This window comes from Acinonyx jubatus, chromosome A1, assembly GCF_027475565.1.
Source record: "Acinonyx jubatus isolate Ajub_Pintada_27869175 chromosome A1, VMU_Ajub_asm_v1.0, whole genome shotgun sequence".
NCBI classification, from domain to species: Eukaryota; Metazoa; Chordata; class Mammalia; order Carnivora; family Felidae; genus Acinonyx; species Acinonyx jubatus.
This window is the reverse complement of record NC_069380.1, coordinates 195,970,351-195,988,522: the sequence shown is the minus strand read 5'-3', so window position 1 is coordinate 195,988,522 and position 18,172 is coordinate 195,970,351. Positions and strand designations below refer to the sequence as shown.

At 43.2% G+C, this 18,172-nt stretch overlaps 1 protein-coding gene and 1 long non-coding RNA gene across 2 annotated transcripts in view; one reads left to right on the top strand and one right to left on the bottom strand.

The window, feature by feature from the left end:
- Positions 1 to 3,686: 3,686 nt before the first annotated feature.
- Positions 3,687 to 18,172, bottom strand: part of LOC106987826 (uncharacterized) — a 51,129-nt gene continuing 36,643 nt past the window's right edge. Inside the window, exon 4 of the long non-coding RNA XR_008289376.1 lies at positions 3,687 to 12,736. This is a non-coding gene — a long non-coding RNA (uncharacterized LOC106987826). The remainder of the gene's footprint in view (positions 12,737 to 18,172) is intronic.
- Positions 14,262 to 15,693, top strand: HSPB3 (heat shock protein family B (small) member 3). The gene has a single exon (XM_015086142.3). The coding sequence runs from the start codon at positions 14,453 to 14,455 to the stop codon at positions 14,924 to 14,926; it is 474 nt and encodes a 157-aa protein (XP_014941628.1). The 5' UTR covers positions 14,262 to 14,452; the 3' UTR covers positions 14,927 to 15,693.

Sequence of the window (18,172 nt, the reverse complement as noted above, 5' to 3'; positions counted from 1 at the left end):
TGGGCTCTTCACTGAAAGCAGAGAGCCCGATATGGGGCTCAAACTCATAAACCATGAGATCATGACCTGAGCCAAAGTCAGATGCTTAACCCACTGAGTCAGCCAGGCACCCTGGTAATGGCTTATTCCAGGTTTGGGTCACAGAAGGCATCAGATGAGTCTGATATGTCTTGAGTCACAAAGCAAGAGTTTATAAATTCATGGGATCATGCGACAGGTTTGGCCAGTTTTAGTTCCTTCACATTGGCTACAGAGTTGTGTGGTTTGGCTTGGCCACATATGCGCCTATCAGAGGGAGTAAAACAGTGGAAAGCTTTATTACTTAGGCACCTAGGAAGTCCTGCAGGTGATGTTGGAGACTGGGCTTGGAGATGTTGCCTGTGCCTGCTGGGTCGCTGTGAGGGGCTGTGGAGTTATGCTTTACCTGTCTAGTGACGCTGTGCGCCTTTTTTCAATTCTGTTCCTCCCAGTCCCTACTTCTGTTCCTCCCATTCCACACTTCATGGAGTTTTACTCTCTCAGATACACTGTACATCTGTTTGTGTGTCCTTTGAAGGGCCACAGACCATAGTAATATCTAAGATTTTTCCACCTTCCCCCACATTTCCCGTCAAGAATCAATTTTTGCCTTCTAGGGGTTGATATCACACATGCTCTACATACTGTAGTGCATTTTTACTGGCAAGTATGGAGAATATGGGCATTCCTAAACTTGTAAGACATGGAAGCCCAGAAAGGGCCAAGGTCAGTATACTCCATTATTGGGAAGCAAAGCCAAATCTTCTCTGGTAGAGACCTTGGGCCACTGTGACAAAGAAACAGCAAGATAGATTTCAGGCTCTTCTCTCCCACAGGTATTGATGCCCAGAGGTCTTGAACCATAGGTGTTGACCCTGAATATATCTCCTGCATGCTAATGCCTACCTCAGGGTCAGCTGCCTGGGAATACACATGTCACAACTGAGTCTGTTGTTGACTTATTACTTCTGAGCATCGTGGTAGTGGGCAAAACCTTATCACCATGAATACTTGCTGGGTCTCTTTCACTGCCCTCCAGAGCCCCTCTCCCTGTGCTGTGCTCAGGGAGACTGACCACATGGATTGCACCAATGAGCGCCTTGTCTCCGGCTTCCTGAGAGGCTTGGCCAATCAGAGGCACTGAGGTTGGAGGGGGATGAGGTTAGAGTAGTTTTTCTCCCAGCTCCTCCTCCCTCAGGTCGCAGTAGTCTGCCCGTTTCTAGTAAGGGCCCACGCTCCTGTCAGCTGGGCCTCTCTACAGCCCTCACCCTCAGTTTTAGTAGCTATCTCCTCTCTTTGGCTTCTTCAGGCCTAAAGCTTATAAGAGCTTCCTGCTTTTGCTAGCCCCAAGGGCATCACATTATCTCTGTGCTTCTCCTCAATTCTGCCCACCTCTGTCGTAGTCCATTTTTTGGACTCTCCTTAAATCACTCAGCTTGCAGATGACACATTTCCTGCTGGGAACCCGGCTGACACACCTAATGCAGTGACCTGAATAAGGAAAGGGGCTTTGAAATCTGGGGAAACATTTCAGTGGGTAAAGGTCAGTGGGATGTGTGTGTTTGCAGGAAGGGTAGGGAGGAGAAGGAGATGCAGGTGGCGAGTGTGTAAAGATGGGTTTTGCACGTACAGTCTTCTTGAAGGCGGTAGGAGTATAAAAGTCTGCACTCTTCAGGGGTTGGGAGAAGTAATGCACAGTGTTGTGAGAAGTGAATGTAACACATTTCATAAAAGCACATGCCATAACTACCAAGATGTTATCGCAAGGAGGTGCTTAAGAGATGGCTAGATTGTTGCAATGCTGCTTGGTGACACAGTAAAGTTAATGTTTTGTAGAAGAAATGAACACTTGAGTGTTTACTCTGAGCTAGTGTGCTGATACGACACTGTACTTGAGGAGACCATCTGCTGTCTTGGCATCCTTCCATCTATGAAGCCCATGAATTTGCCATGAGATGGTGCATTTTGCTGTGGGACTTAGAAAAAGACATCATCAGAATAGTCAGTCCACTGTGAGGGCTCTTGTCTGACACGTATAGAGGTAAATAAACCATTGGGTTGTGTTCTGTCCTTTGATTATTACTGACAAATTGTTGTAGGTGGTAAGTTTCTAATACAAATTTTCATTAATCGCCACTGGACATTACACATAAAGTACTAACCATGGGTTCCACACATGTATACAACCCACACATCCAGTTTCTTAGTCTCTCCAGTTCCCCCTGTGACCAATAAGCTAATGCTTTACATGCATACATGCTTTTATTTTTATGTAGAAGACACAGAACTGTGTCTGGTACCTACAAGATACTCTGCATATGAACCGTTTTGGTGTTCTAAGAATCCAGTGGGGCGGATACTAAGGAACTTCTTCCGGTTAGGAGTGGAGTCAGGATTTGCACTTAGACAACCCGCTTGGCAGCTTGTGTTCTGACTGTCATGCAACACTTCCTCTCATGGGGTTTGAATAGATGGGCCATGAACATGGGAACAGAGAACAGTAGTTGTCTAAGCCTTCCTTCTTCCTCCAAGAGGCCCTTCAAAGAGAATTTTCTGAGTCTAGGCTATAGAAATACCATCTTGAGTTTTATTTTTTTTTCCATCTATGAGATATAAGATCTTTCTTACTCTCTGTTTTACAAATGACACAGCTTAGCCAAGCATGTCCCTCTAGAATTCCCAAGGCCAGGAAGATGGCCCAGGAAGTTGCTTGTGAATTTGATGGACCCCAGGAAGATCCTTCTGTCCCAAAATATGTCTCTAATAGCCTGTATTGTGTCTGAAATACTCTTTCTTAGAGTTAGTGCTTCAAGTCATGGACTCATTGGGGTCTTGAGCCCCACTATAAATAACCAAAGATCTTTTGCCAGTAGGTTTTTTCTTTTTAAAGGCTAACAGAAACCTATTCAGACTAGCTCTAGAAATAGAGATAATTGTATCCAAATGACACAAATATTGTTTCCCAGAGCACAAGATTACCACGCAGCTTGGGAATTGGTTCTTAGCAATTTTTTGGTTTCTAGGGAATTCCTAACAGCAAGGAAAATATTCTCTCTGAGGTTGTGTGCATCCTTGTTTCTGCTATTCCTTACAGAGGAAAGAGAGTGAGGCAGAAATACAGACTGACCTTCTCTGCCTTGGCCCTCTCATGGAAGGAAATGACCACTTCAACCCTATGCACACTTCAGTCCAAGGGTTTATAAGGGCTTGTCTCAGAATCTTGATTCCATATCCCCTAGAGAACATGCTTGGCTCAGCTCTTGTCAGGGGTCCAACCTGGGTCCAGTCACCTGGACTGTGGATGAGGCCACATAGTAGTTGCCCAGCTATGGGTGCCATTGGATCAGACATTCAGAGAAGGGGACATACAAAGCAGGTCTTCCAAGAGTGTGGGGGAATAATGTAGAAACATGGGAGTCTCTCTTACAGCATCATGAGGATGAATACCTATTAATTAACTCCTCCTATCTGATGGCCCTCAGATAAAAAATGTGCTTTTGAGGCACTGCCAAAGATAAGGTAATCCTGGATGATACTGTGAAATGGATAGGAAGGGAGTTGCTGGGTTCAGAAGTGGTGCACAAGGAGGAAAATGATCACGTTTTGGAGAGCACTCTGGCAGGCGAGATATATATATATATATGTGTGTGTGTGTATACACACACACACACACACACACACACACACACATATATATATACATAAAAAATCAGCATACTCCCTAAGTCTTTTCTGTTTTTCTTTTTCTTTTCTCCTTCATAAATTTTTTTTTTTAATTTGAAGGAGACCTTATAAGTTTAGTGCAGTCCCTCGTTCTCTTTTCCAGTTGAAAATGAGGTTTATGAGTTTACAATGATCTTCCCGGGGTTACAAAGCTAATTAGGATCCTGGCTTCTATCTCTGCACCTCACTGCTGGTTCTTCATGCTACTCTCCACCCTACTATGTCCAATCCTGCATTTTCTTTAATGCGACATCCTTATCTGACCTCTCAGTTACACCATGTTGTGGCAGAAATATCTCACAACCCCCCAGGAACCATTTGTGAGCAAGCTGTAGAAATTCCAATTTCCTTGGAATTTCCCTCAGGTTAAAAAAGCAGGCTTGAGTTTCTCAAGCTTAGTTGCTCAGCTACTAAAAAGTAATGTTAATACCACCAAAGGGCTTAAAAGCAAATTGTCAAAAGGGGAAAAAAATCATTTGATCTTAGCTGATAAAGACAGTCCTGGTGTGATAGTGCAGCTTTAGTACATTGCTCCCAGGGTCTGGTTTGGTCTGAACCTTATCTGCACAGAATTAGTGGCTTGTAGAGTTACCCAGTAACATCTTATATTTGCCAAGACCTTGATTAATGTTTAAAGAAATATGGGCAATGTTACGTGCTATTCTTTTAAAAATAGCCACTACTGACCGAAATGGGTCGGCTTTCCCCTCAAAGAGCTTCATTCCTCTTGTGTGTTACAAATAATAATATCTAACATTTGTTGAGCACTTCCTATGTGTTGGGTTCTATTCTAAGTGTTTGATATCCCTTCTAATCCTCAAAACAACCTTAGGAGGTATATGTATTTTTCCCATCTTCCTGGCATAGAAGAAATTAAGTCTTAGAAAGGTTCTGACTTGCCCTGGAGCAAATGGAGTGAGGAATCAATATAGGTTTTTATTTTCCTAAAAACAGTTCCTTTAATCACACTACTATTATGCCTCTTTAGCTATATTTATGTAGAATCAGCACAGTTTACGCTTGGCAGTTTTCAATCAGAAAGCAAGGGTTAAACATTTATTCTTTAAAAATTTCCCAATCTTCATCTTGCTCCCCCCTCCCAATAAGAATGAACTAAAACCTTCAAAGTTTAGACCAAAGAGTAAAACGGGTTTAGTGTATGAGGACTTTTATTTGGAATATGAAGTCAAAAGGCAAGATGAGTAAGAATTGCTCCTTTAGAATTTCAGATAGTTTTCTCTTATCAGTGTAATTCTAGTCTTTCCCACCAGAGGGCAGTTATCACATAAAAATATGCAACCCTTCTTGGCTTCACTTTCCGACCACCAAGTCACATCACATCTGGATTTAGTTTTACAGCTCAGTACAGATCCTGAGAAGATCTCTGCTTATTTCAAATCTGAAGCTAATATGTCATGCTTTGCTTTTTTTTTCTTGCCTAGCAACTGAAAGGAGCTTCTGATATCTTAGAAAACATCTCTTCAAATGGGAGTGCTAATGCGGGCCAAAGACAGATGCTTGTAGATGTCCTATTTTGGAGGTAAAAATCTTGTACCAAACACTCAATGACAGTCAAAAGCATTCTTCTGTGTCCACTATTTTATACTTTATTTCACTTAAATACCATTTGGTTTCAGTAAACTGTATTGCTCAAAAAAATTAGATTTATATGCTTTTTCATGAGGATTCTAAAGATTAGCAGAGAAAAATGATTGAAGTTTTTGATACAAAACAAATAACTTTTCAAGTTTCCAGCCTTGTGATCTAGAAAGGCAACTGCAAACACTTGTATTTATTGATCACTTAGCACAATGCCTTATGGAGAAAGTGTTTTATGGCCAGAATCAAATCCAATCTTCCCAACATCCTTGGGAGGTATGTTTTGTCACTACACCCCCATTGTAGAGACAAAGAAATTGCAATATACTCAGGCGAAGTAACACACCAAAGGATTCCCCCCTATTCCATGTTCTTAACCACCATGAAGTAGTAGATTTGTTAGAGATTAGATGGGCCCAAGTGAACAGACACATGGTTCAAGATCAATGGTTCTCAGAAAATCAATGGTGCTTAGAATCTCCTGGTGCTCATAAAATCAATGTCCAGAAAAGGAGGATGAGGTGGGGTGGTTAGGCTACCTGGCTGTTCTCACTGGCTGCACTGCAGGCTCCACTATGTCCAAGGGCACAGCCACTTGGGCAATGGTTACAGACCATCATTCCATGGCAGGCAATGATCCCAGGTGGTGTCTGAACTCTGAAGACAGACAGTCTGGCAGGAGCCTGGCTAGCAGGTGGAGAGCACAGAAACTAGGATCCATGCCTACAGAAAGAACAGGTGGGCTCCAAAGAGGTACCCTAGCCCTAGCCATGGGTTAAGATTCAGGACAGGGTCCAGGCCCTAAGAAGGGCTGTGGAAGTTGGCAGGGGAGAAATCAAAGTGAGGAGAGAATCTTGGCCAATGTTCAGCCTTACACATTGGGCTAACTCCCAGAGTAAGAAGGGCTCTGATTTGGAATTTGGCTGGAGACTCAAGAGGGCAGGCCAATACCCAGTTGTGTAGTTAGGCCCCAGGGTCTGGGAAGGTTGGCTTCACTGCAACAGTGAACTGAGGCTATTGGTAAGTCATTTGCCTTGGCTACAGTGGATTCAGGAACATAAGCAGTGATGAGCCTGACTGTGGGTACATTGGTGAATCCAGCAAGAAGGACTCGGGGAAGGCAGGGTAAACATAGTTGGGGTTCATTCTGAATCTGCACTTCTTCCCCTAGCATGCCCATTCCTGAGCACTGCCAGATAAACCTGATTCCAGGATGATAACTCCCATCAGGAACCATAAGCTGTCTCTTCAGACTTGTGGACCTGAAGGGTCATGAGCACATAGAAACCAAATGAATGAGTAGAATCTTTCAAAGCATTTCTCATTCACTAGCTCTTGAACACCTGCTCTATGTCCCATGATTCTTAGCATAGTACCTAGCTTCATAATGTGTAAAATTAGACCCAGGAGTTTATAACAAACGTGCAGGTTGAACCTCAAACCCAGCAAGTGCAGGACGATTATTTTCTGCTGAAATTATGTGGGCAGTCAACAGGGAGAGGGAGTGTTGCGCCTTAAAGGAAGGACATCAGAGCATCAGCAGTAAGATGAGGATGAGGACATCTGTATAGTTTCCTGTGACTGTTGTAACAAATGACCAAAAACTGTGCAGCTTACCTACAGGTGTTTACCCTCTCCCAGTGCTGGAAACCAATGGTCCAACAGCAGGGCTGACTCCCTCTGGATGCTCCTGAGAAGAATCCATTCCTCACCTCTTCCAGTGTCTAGTGGCTGCTGGGATTCCTTGGCTTGCGGCCACATCACTCAAATCTTAATAAGATCAGCATCTGCAATCTCTCTCTGCTCCATGTTCTTTGTGCTCAGCTTTCTCCTCTGTGTATGTGTGTATGGAATCTCCCTCTACCTTTCTCTTATAAAGACACCTATGGTGGCATTTGGGGCCCAGGATAATCACCTCATGGCAACACCCTTAATTTAATCACATCTGCAATGTCTTCACCAAGTAAGGGAGCATTTACAAATTCCAGGGATTAGGACGTGGACATCTTTTGGAACGCCATGATTCAGCATCCCATTATTATATTATTAAAGCATCTCAAATGAAAGAAATAGCATGAGGGGGGGAAAAGCAGGAGTGCTTGGAGGACAACAGAGCAGTTAGTCTAGAGGATAGGGACCATCCAGAGCAACCCTCCCCACCTATCTTTTTGGTCCTATTGGTGGGGGCCTTGAATCTCAGACCAAAGAGTTTGGAATATATGATGAAGGAAATCCTATAATGTAGCTTTAGACAGAATTGTCAAGATCAGATTGTATGACTGCAACAGTTTTCCCATAAGAGAGCTTTAAACCACTGCAAGTACTTGATCAGAGGAAGGATGATGCCATCTAAGCTGTGTCTTAGGAAGACTGCCTTCTCTGGCCTCTCAAACCCTGTTAAAATGTAATAGTGCTTCTTATGGCTCCTATATAAAGTATAAACTCCCTAATGGGAGTTTGGCTCCAAAGCTAACACTGCAGAGCTGACTCCAGCCTACAAGATTGTAAAGAGGTCCAGTCAAATATCCCTTCAAACATCCTGGGTGCACGTTCCAATGTGTCCATCCCTTTATCTCCTTCCAGACTGCTGCTACAGTCTGTTGTCATCTCATGACTGCTTCTCCAGGCAGCAGAGGTCCTTGGCTCTGGTTTACCCAAAGCATGCATACAGCCCCTTTTCTTAATTCCCCCAAAGCCTAGTTGATAGCAGGCTCCAATGCGGAACAAAACCTTATTCATGAATTCTTCAAAAGAAATGTTTAAGACATGATATTGGCCATCTAGTTCTCAGCTCTATCAGCCATGCCCCCTCAGAAACCCTTGCCAACCAGCTCTCTCCTTTCCAGCAGACTATTGGTCAATTTTCTTAAAAGCATCTTATTGAAACAAAACAAGCCTTTCAGAGCTTATGCCAGCCTCAAGGAAATTATTTCCAACCCCTCCCACCTGGCTCCTTGAAATTGTAGTCTGTATGCAATATTCACTCCCCGACCCACTGGACTTTCACTTCTGCCCCTACCTTGCCTCTGACTCTCCCCTTAGTTACGTCAGAGACATCCTTGCTCCTAAATCTATGCTTCCATTCTTATCTTCCTTAACCTCTTTATCCTTTGACATGAGCCATGCTGTTTGACCTTGCCTTACTTCTCACTTCCCTACCTCCTCAATGTCTCACCACCGCTGTGGGAGAAAAACCAGTTCAGACCATCACAGTCTCTGCAGAGAAGTAATTCATCCCATAAAGATGGTAAACCACCTTGCTTAATAACATAAAAAGTTAACTGTTTTCCAAACTGTGGTTTATGACCAATTGGGGGTACTGAAATCAACTTAGTGAGTTGCAAGACTCAGTGTTAAGCTAAATGGAATTGAATAGAGACCATCAGACTGTATCACATGTAGTAAAGCTAAGTGTTTTGTGCCAGTACGTGCACATGTGTGTTCATTGGGTGGAGGTGCTAACTATATTTCTTATTGTGGGTCCAGTCAGAAAAGTAGGAAGTAAAAAAAGCAAAAAAAAAAAAAAAAAAAAAAAAAAGTAAAAAAGGCACTTATTTTGGTCTTAATGAAGGTAACTCCTATATTCTAGAATAGAACTTAAACTTTAATTTGGAAGTAAAACAAAACAAAACAAAAATCTTCAGCAGGACTTTTGATTTTAAAGAGACAAAAAATGTCCATCAACTGATGAATGGATAAAGATGTACACACACACACACACACTAGAATATTACTTAGTCATCAAAAGGAATGCAATCTTGCCATATGCAATGATACGGATGGAGCAGAGTGTATTATGCAAAGTGAAATAAGTCAGGCAGAGAAAGACAAATACATGATTTCATTCATATGTGGAATTTAAGAAACAGAAAAGATGAACTTGTGGGAAGGGGAAAAAAAAGAGAGTGAAACAAACAATAAGAAACTCTTATAATAGAGAACAAACAGGTGATGTAGGGAGGCGGGTGGGGGATGGGCTAGATGGGGAATGGGCTAGATGGGTGATGGGCACTAAGGAGGGCACTTGTCAGGATGAGCACTGGGTGTTGTCTGTAAGTGAGGAATCACTAAGTTCTACTCCTGAAGCCAATATAACACTGTCTGTTAACTAACTAGACTTTAAATAAAAAACTTGAAGAAAGCACCCCCAGAATTCTGGTTCACTCCTAGAGCAACTGGTAAAAATTCAAGCAGCTTTGAAAATGTTATTTTGTCCCAACAAAAATGACACACAAGGCCTTCCACGCTCACCTCTCCAGCCTCATGTTCCCACTTTGTCCCCTGGATTCTGCACTGAAGCCACACAGAGTCCTTTGTGTCCTGCAATCACAGAATTCTGGCTCCAGGTCCTGCAACATGCCACTCTGTTGCAGGGAACACTCCAACTCCCCCCTTACCTTCCCTGCCCAAAGCTTCATCTGCCCCACTCCATCATCCCTCTCATCCAGGTTGAGAGACCGCTCTTTCTAGGGAACCTTCTTAGACTCCAAGCCTAGCTGTTACTGGACTCCTCAAATGAGCCCCTATGCATAGGGGTCTGGATGAGCAATTCATGAAGCCGACTACGGCACTCTTTCCCACCTGTTTTATTATTGCAGCACCCCCCCCCCAGGGTATTTTAAAACATTTTTTCATCCAATTCTCGTCCTTCTCCCCCATGAAAATTTAATATCACAGATACACCATGTGTCTGTTTGTGTACTGTGGGCCTTTGGAGGGCCAGGAACCATTATCTAATGGCTAAAATTTTACATAATCTTAAATTATATGCAATTTTTTCTCTATAAGGACCAATTTTTGTCCCCTTGTGGGTGACATTGCCCCCATAGAGAATGCATGGAATTGAATAAAACTCTGCTGGTCCTCTTGAAAGGGCTAAGAAAAAAAAAAACAACAGTGCACTCTTTCCTGATGAGAAGCTTATGTCAAATGCTGAATAGGTGAAGGAAGGTAAAGGTGAAGTACAGACTTAGCAATGAGGCTGACCGACCTAACCAAGGGCAGAGTCAGTGGTAGGGCAAAAGTCACTCTGCAGCAGTGTGGAGGGTGACAACTGAATACAGACCACAAATCCAAGGACATGGGCTGTGAAGGGATGAGAATAACCAGCTCAAAGGTGACAGAAGGTCTAGGAGGTCTTGTTTTAAAAAGATGGGGCACACTTGATTTCAGGCTGATGGAGCATGGATTCTGAGAGACTGGAGAATACCCAGGAAGGGGTAACTGGCTGAATGAAAGCCCAGAGGAGGGGGGAGGGGACAAGGGAATCATAAGCAAGGCAAAGAGGCTCCTCTCTTTCTGACATGTCTGGGTATCAACGTAGAAGGGCCTCAGGGGAAGTCATTTCATCTGGGAGAGTGAGACCAGTACCCAAGGGAAAGCCTGAGGAGTGGAAGACATTTGCAGTATCCACTTTGGAGAAATAGGAGAAGCTGGTCGAAGTACACAGAAGGATGGCCCAGTGGCATCAAGGGCCAACTGAAATAAGTACAAAGTCTGTAGCAGTTTGACGTTTTTTTCCCCATAGTTTTCCAGGCACTATCTTAGGTGCTGGGGATACAGTAGTGAACCCTAAGTTTCTTTTCTTTTTTTTTTTTTAAGTTTATTTTTGAGAGTGAGAGAGAGAGAGAGACAGAGTGCAAGTTGGGGAGGGGCAGAGAGAGAGAGAGAGGGAGACACAGAATCCGAAGCAGGCTCCAGTCTCTGAGCCGTCAGAACAGTCTGATGTGTGATGCAGGGCTCCAACTCACAAACCATGAGATCATGACCTGAGCCGAAGTCAGACACTTAACCGACTGAGCCACCCAGGTGCTCCATGAACCCTATGTTTCTGACCTCAAACTGCCATTGTCTGCCTTCCCCAACTGGAATATAAATTCATAAGTAGGATGGCTTTACATACTGGTAATGGTGATGAAGATAAAAATAGAGTACTGTAATGGAGTGACAGATGGAAGATCCTACTGGATGGTCAGGAAAGGCCTGTCTGAAGAGATGACCTTTGACCTGAAGACTGAATGGTACAAAAAGGGCAACCTTGAGACATTCTGAGAGTGGAACTTTCAAAGAAAAAGGGACTCCAGCACAACAAGCCCAAGGAAGAAACAAACTGTAGTATTCAAGGACAGACAGTGTGGGCGAATCATAGGATCAAGGGAGAGAGGTCAGGAGGAGGTCAGCAGGGACCAAGTACTGCTGAGCCTTGAATAGCTGGGGGGTTAGGGGTGCCAATAACCTGCACAGTTGAAAATCCAAGTATAACTTTTGACTCCCCCAAAACTTAACTACTAATAGCCTTCTGTTGACTGGAAGCCTTACCCATAACATAAACAGCCGATTAACACATATTTTGCATGTTGTACCTATTATACTGTGTTCGTACAATAAAGTAAGCTAGAGAAAAGAAAATGTTATTAGGAAAATCACAAGGAAGAGAAAATAGTACTAGACTGTATTTATAGAAAAAACAAAAACAAAAAAACCCATGGCCGAGAGACAGTAGGGCAAGAGTTGGGGCAGAAAGACCAGTTTGGAAGCCTGGTAGATTCTCCAGAGGGAGAAAGGGCCAAGGTAGTTGATGAGGAGTGGGGGCAGTTCTGGGGTGGGCAGGGTCAAAGGGCAGTTTTTGGAAAATGCTGGGAGAAGTCTTGGATGTTGCATCAGATGCTCATGCCTAACCCAGGCAACTCACACAATCCCACGTGGAAACACCACTCACATCCGGTCCTCCTTGCCTATTTTAGAGGTCCCTGGAGGCAAGAAACTGTAAGATTAATTGGATACATTTTCCTCTGACCACCCTAACAGAATTTTTTTAAGAGTTTATTTTTTAGGCAGTTTTAGTTTTAAGATTTTCAGTTTTAATTTTTTAAATAGGCTTTCTTTTTTACAGCAGTTTTTTAGAGCAGGGTTGGGGGAGGGAGGGATGAACAGATAGAGCACAGAAGATTTTTAGGGCAGTTGAAGCTCCTCTGTATGATACCATAAGAGTGGATACATGCCATTACACATTTTTCTAAATGCACATAATGTACCACACCAAGAGCAAACCCTAATGTCCACTGTGGACTTTGGGTGATCCTGATGTGTCAATGTGGATTCACCAGTTGTAACAAATGTACCTCTCTGGTGGGGGATGCTGACAATGGGGGAGGCTGTGCACGTATGCGGGCAGGGGTTATATGAAAAATCTCTGTACCTTTTTCTCAATTTTGCCATGACTATGTCTAGTATTTTAAAGCCAAATCCTTATTATCTTGTCTATTTCCTGCCACGGGCAATGAGCTCAATTCTTACCTCTCAGAGCAGCGCTGATGAAAACACCTCTCAATATTTTATGAGTCAGAGGATGTTGACATGTCTAAAAGAGTACATTTTTCCCTCCAGGGCCACCAACCTGTAAAGTGCAGGTGAAAAAAGCTGAGTGTGCACAGCATTATTAGGGCATGTTCTTAAGTACCCACCAAAATGTCTGTGGAGGTTTTCAGAGTAATAAAAAGGAGCTAAGGGAGATCATTCCCTCCTGTTTTCTGAAGTTTCATTTTTTAAAAATCTTTCTTTCATTCTAAGAAAATGGATGTGATTTATTTCAACGTTATTTATTTTAGAGAGAGAGACAGAGACAGAGACAAAAAGACAGAGAGACAGAGTGAGAGCAGGGAAGAGGCAGAGAGACAGGGGGACATAGACTCCGAGGCAGGCTCCAGGCTCCGAACTGTCAGCACGGAGCTCGAACCCATGAGCCATGAGATCATGACCTGAGCCGAAATCGGACATTTAACTGACTGAGTCACCCAGGCCCCCCAGAAAATGGATATGATTTTTAAGGAAAGTTATTCCTGAGTCTACCTGATCTAGAAAATACTAACCTCCGTGGAGTGGAAGTTTTCTATATTTTAAGCCTTCTTGTGCATTTGTACGTTAAACACACTGTTAGAATAAAAAGCACAAATGTGTTCATAGTGAAAAGCCAATCTCCCTCCAGCCCCTTCCTCCCAATCACTGTCACAATTGCATGAGGTAGCCCCAGCTTCAGCCACATATCTTTTAGAGAGATTCTATTTATATAAGCAAATACCTACTTATACAAAAAACAAAAACAAAAACAAAACCCCATAAATAGTAGCATATCATATGCTGTTTTTACTTAGCACATTTTGGAGATCCTTCTCCAGCAGTGGGTAAAAAGTTGCCTCATTCTTTTTCAATATAAGTTGAATATAAAGGGTGTGATCGTTAAGAAATTATGGGTCATTTATTTTTGCCACTTTAATAGCGGAGCTACAAGTAGACTCATCCTTAGCTTTCTGGGCCTAACTATCAAGTAGTTCAACGCTTTAACATTTTCCTCTCCCCTGTGGCTTTATTTTCATTACTAAGTTCCTCATTCTATGCCCCACTCAACCCCCATCTGAGGTTTGACATCATTATCTAACTTAGTCGACTGATCTCATTTTTGCTGAGTCAAATATAATAAACCCAGATGACTTGGCTCAGATGTCCCTTCAGGACAAGTGATGAAAAAGATGAAAGGAAAGAAAATGTGTAGGACAGAGGGCTGAGAGTTTGGTGAATGTCTGAAATTTGAATATGTGTCTGTGTATCTTAATTCCTAGTCAACTATAGCTACATTCATCCCTCCCAGCTTTGCACTTGGAGACAAGGGAGACAGAAGTCTTAGCTCATATTATGAGTACACATCTCTGGACTATGGTAAGAAGTCACAGTCCCTTAGATCACTGCAGTTCACAAGGACAAACACTCAGAAATTCTGTAAATGCTGCTTCTGATTCTAATTCTCCTTTTCTCTTGAGGTAACCAAAGCAGACACATTTGCCAAGGATAGCTGAGAATGTAAGGGCGATCCTTGCCTGGGCAGCTTCAGCCGGCCGTGTGCTAAATGCAACTTTGAACCATACCCTATAAATAGCTGTTCATTGTCAGCGCGTGTGAAAAGACAAGAGTGGGTGTGCGGCGGTAGGATGCAGGCCTAATTAAGTAGTTGCGTCTGCGCAGGGTTCCAAGCGATGAGCCCTTGCGACTGATAATCCAGTCAGTAGGCAACTGCGAGGGTTTGCTCCTGACGGCACATAGACCGAAGCGAAGCGGTTCAATGCTGGCTTTGACTCCGACCATGGCAAAAATCATCTTGAGGCACCTCATAGAGACTCCGGTGCGCTACGAGGAGGAGTTTGAAGCTCGAGGTTTGGAAGACTGCAGGCTGGATCATGCTTTATACGCGCTGCCGGGGCCAACCACGGTGGACGTGAGCAAAGCCAGGGCGGCCCAGGCTCCTCGGGTGGACTCAGTGGTGGAGATGCCGACCCAAGAAGGCAAGTCCCGCTTCCAGATCCTGCTGGACGTGGTCCAGTTCCTCCCCGAGGATATCATCATTCAGACCTTCGAAGGCTGGCTGCTGATCAAGGCTCAGCACGGAACCAGAATGGATGAGCATGGTTTTATCTCAAGAAGCTTCACCCGTCAGTATAAGCTGCCAGATGGCATTGAGACCAAAGATTTGTCTGCCGTCCTCTGTCACGATGGAATTCTGGTGGTGGAAGTAAAGGATCCAGTTGGGACTAATTGACATCAATTCCTGTTCTCACGGCTCCAGGAAGATTAGAATTCAGCCAGTGGTACCACAGGGAATGTTTGTATTAACCACATTTGAAATGGGTTTTGTGAAGATTAAAAGTAGAGACATAGTTCCTGGTATGTTGTGGTTGTTTTTGTTGTTCTCCCTCAGAGAGGAAAATTGTTAAATGTTCCTACCATTCAAAGCGATGCTATTCTTACACCCGAAACAGTGACAGTTTAGGAGGTGGGTTTCAGACTAGTGAAGACTCGGAATTATTTCCTTGTTACTCCAACAATGCCACAGAATCTGCTTCTGTAATAATTGATGGCAAAAGAACCATACTGATATCTTATCCATTTTATGAAGACTCTTTATATTGCTAAAAAAAAAGCTGTGATTCCCTTCACTTGGACAAGCTCTTCTTTTCCGTGAATTTTAATTGAAGTGGAACTTTGTAAATATAGAGTGTGAAGGTTAAAATACAGTACTTCGAAATTGGATCTGAAATATATTTATGATTCACTACAGCTGTCACTGCCTTAAACATAATATTGGAATGTTCAGATATGAATTTTATTTTTAAAAAGCTCTAAATATGTACCCCATTTTAAAAAAGATGAACTGAATCCTATTTGAATGTATTTTTGACAACAGCATATGTTCTGTGGATATTTATGCAATTGTACAAAGATATGTGTTGACTCCTACCCTTATAAGTTCGTATTGAGAAACCACTTTTAAAAGTACAGTTACTGAATTAAAGAGTTTTAATCTGTGTTCTTTGATGCTGTTTAAAAGTTTAGATTTCAGAAGATGGCAAAATGTACTGCATCTGCTCTCTCTACATAATCCTCGGCTTTAAATAGCCTGGCAGGTCGGGGAGGTTCCCAGGCCTGGGCTCCCACAGGGGGCTAAGTTTCTACAGTGCACTGCCGAGTGCTGCTTCAGCTGAAGGGAAGGGCTGAGACGTTGGAGTTCAGGATTTGCTTTAGTAGGAGTACTGCCATCAACAGCTGGTCTCTGGGTCATTCCAAACATTTGCTATCTCATTCTGTACACGCTAAATATTTCTCGGGAGGAAGTAGCCGCCTTTACCCTGCACCCACCGTGTGCTGCCGGGGAGTCTGTGCACGGCTCTGGGAATAGAAGAGGCTGGGTGTGGAAAGAGCCAGGGCAGACTCAGGCCACTGACAGCACCCCTGTGCTACTCCATGGTGCATGGCGTGTAGTTCTGGTGAAAACAGGAGAGATACGGAGCAATAGAAAAAGAAATCAAACAGTTCTAAAAGTAGTTTTGAAAACAAATGTGATCCGAGACATTTGTTTACAATATAATTAAACTGAAAGAATTACGAAGCTGTATGTTAATGTTTATCCACTGAGGTTTGTGCATCTAACTCTAAGAAATTTTGTTTGACAAAGTGACTATCACGGACCAGCTCCGCTACGTTACAAAGATAATCGTAGTTATTGGGATTACCTCTACTAATATGATTAGAGCTGGGATACCATTTGTCCCACACTAGATTATTCTTTCCCAATGTTTGGCAGGATGGTGTGAAAACCAACTAGTGCTTTGAGAAAACAACCAACCAACCAACCAACCAACAAAAAACCCCTCTCATTTGGCCTTAACCTTACTCTAGATGAGGTCCTACTTCTGGGAAAATTCGGGAAGTAAAATTCTTACCACGAGGAGCCACTGAGAGAAACTTTTCCTTTAAAAATGAATACTAAAATAATCACATCCTCCAGTTAGACTTTATTTGTTTCTAAGATAAATTTTAAAGTATTATGCAGCCAATTTTTTTGATTTGGAAAATATACGAAACACTATAACAAATAAAAAATATTTCTTACTCTTTTATTATCATGAAGTTGCTATGTGAAATTTCTAGTTCAGTCTTCCCCTACGCATAAATACATGTATTGCTTTTCACAAGATTATATTTCCATGGAGTTTGAAATCCCAGTAGTCCTGTTTACTGTCTGTTGCCTGCCTCACTTTGTGCCAACCAAACCCATCCTTTGCCTTCGTCGGCCCCACTCTGAGCCCAAGCAGGCTGACCCCGATGGGCCACATCATTCTTGTTTCAACTAGGTTCAGCCAATGGGAGTGCTGACAGTGAGCCAGTGACAGAAGATCAGTGGGTAGGAGGGGAGAAAGGGCAGGGCATATCCTTCTGTCAACCTGCCACAGATGAGGTGTTGGCAGGCCTGTGTCCCTCGATGATTACACCTCTGGAGAGGTGGCCACTCCTCCAGGGCTCCCACTTGTGCTGGGCTCAGGCGTCTTAACAGTTTCTTCCTTCTGTCCCTTCGGCATTTGGGGTGGCAATGTTTTCTGCCTTTCTTGTCCTGCGTGCTTCACCATCCCCTACTGCTTCTCTTTACTTGTCCACTTTCCCATAAATGGTCTCTTCATTAAAGTCCTTTCAGGTGACGGAATTCTGATTCCTGCCAGAACTCTGACTGCTTGACTTCTTCCTTTTTTTTTAAAGTTTATTTTGAGAGAGAGAGAGAGAGAGAGAGACAATGAGCAAGCAGGTGCATGAGAGCTGGGGAAAGGCAGAGAGAGAGGGAGAAAGACAGAGAATCCCAAACCTACACTGAGGGATTGACTGAGCCACCCAGGTGTCCCATTACTGTTAGACTTCTTAAGTGATTTTTTTTTAAGTGCATCACTTGCTTTTACTACCAAACATTAACCGATTTGTAATGGCTATGCACTATTCCAACAAAGATAAACAGTATTCTAATTTAACCATTCCTTTTCACTACTGGTCCCAACAGGAAACAGGTAACAATGTCAAAACTGAAATCATTCAAATTGGAGTGATTTACTTATAAAGAGATACATTCCAAAGGAGTGGGCAGGGTGAAGAAGAGTTGCAAGGGATAGGGTATAATCTGAGGGTAGCAGGGTGGAGCTGTTATATCCCCTGGGTCCAAAGAAATGGCAGGAGGAAGCTTGTCTCAGAGATCAAGAAAGTCAGACGGAGAAGACCAACAGCTGTGACTTTCATATGAGGGACACAACCAGCCCCAGGTGACCTCTCTCAGGTGCTAGAAGAATAAATACTTTCTCCCTCTAATCTCCCACCAGGGCACCCTATTGGGACTTAAGTGATAACCAGAAGGTGCAGGCACCCTGTTGATACAGTTCAACAGGCCTCCCAGGGCAGAGGGCAGGGTGGGAAAAAGGTGGAGAGTGACTCCTGGGGGCAAGGAGAGAACTATCCAGCACTCCTGTAA

Coding starts and splice junctions, on each gene's coding strand:
- HSPB3 (XM_015086142.3), top strand. CDS start 14,453: ATGCTGGCTTTGACTCCGACCATGGCAAAAATCATCTTGAGGCACCTC.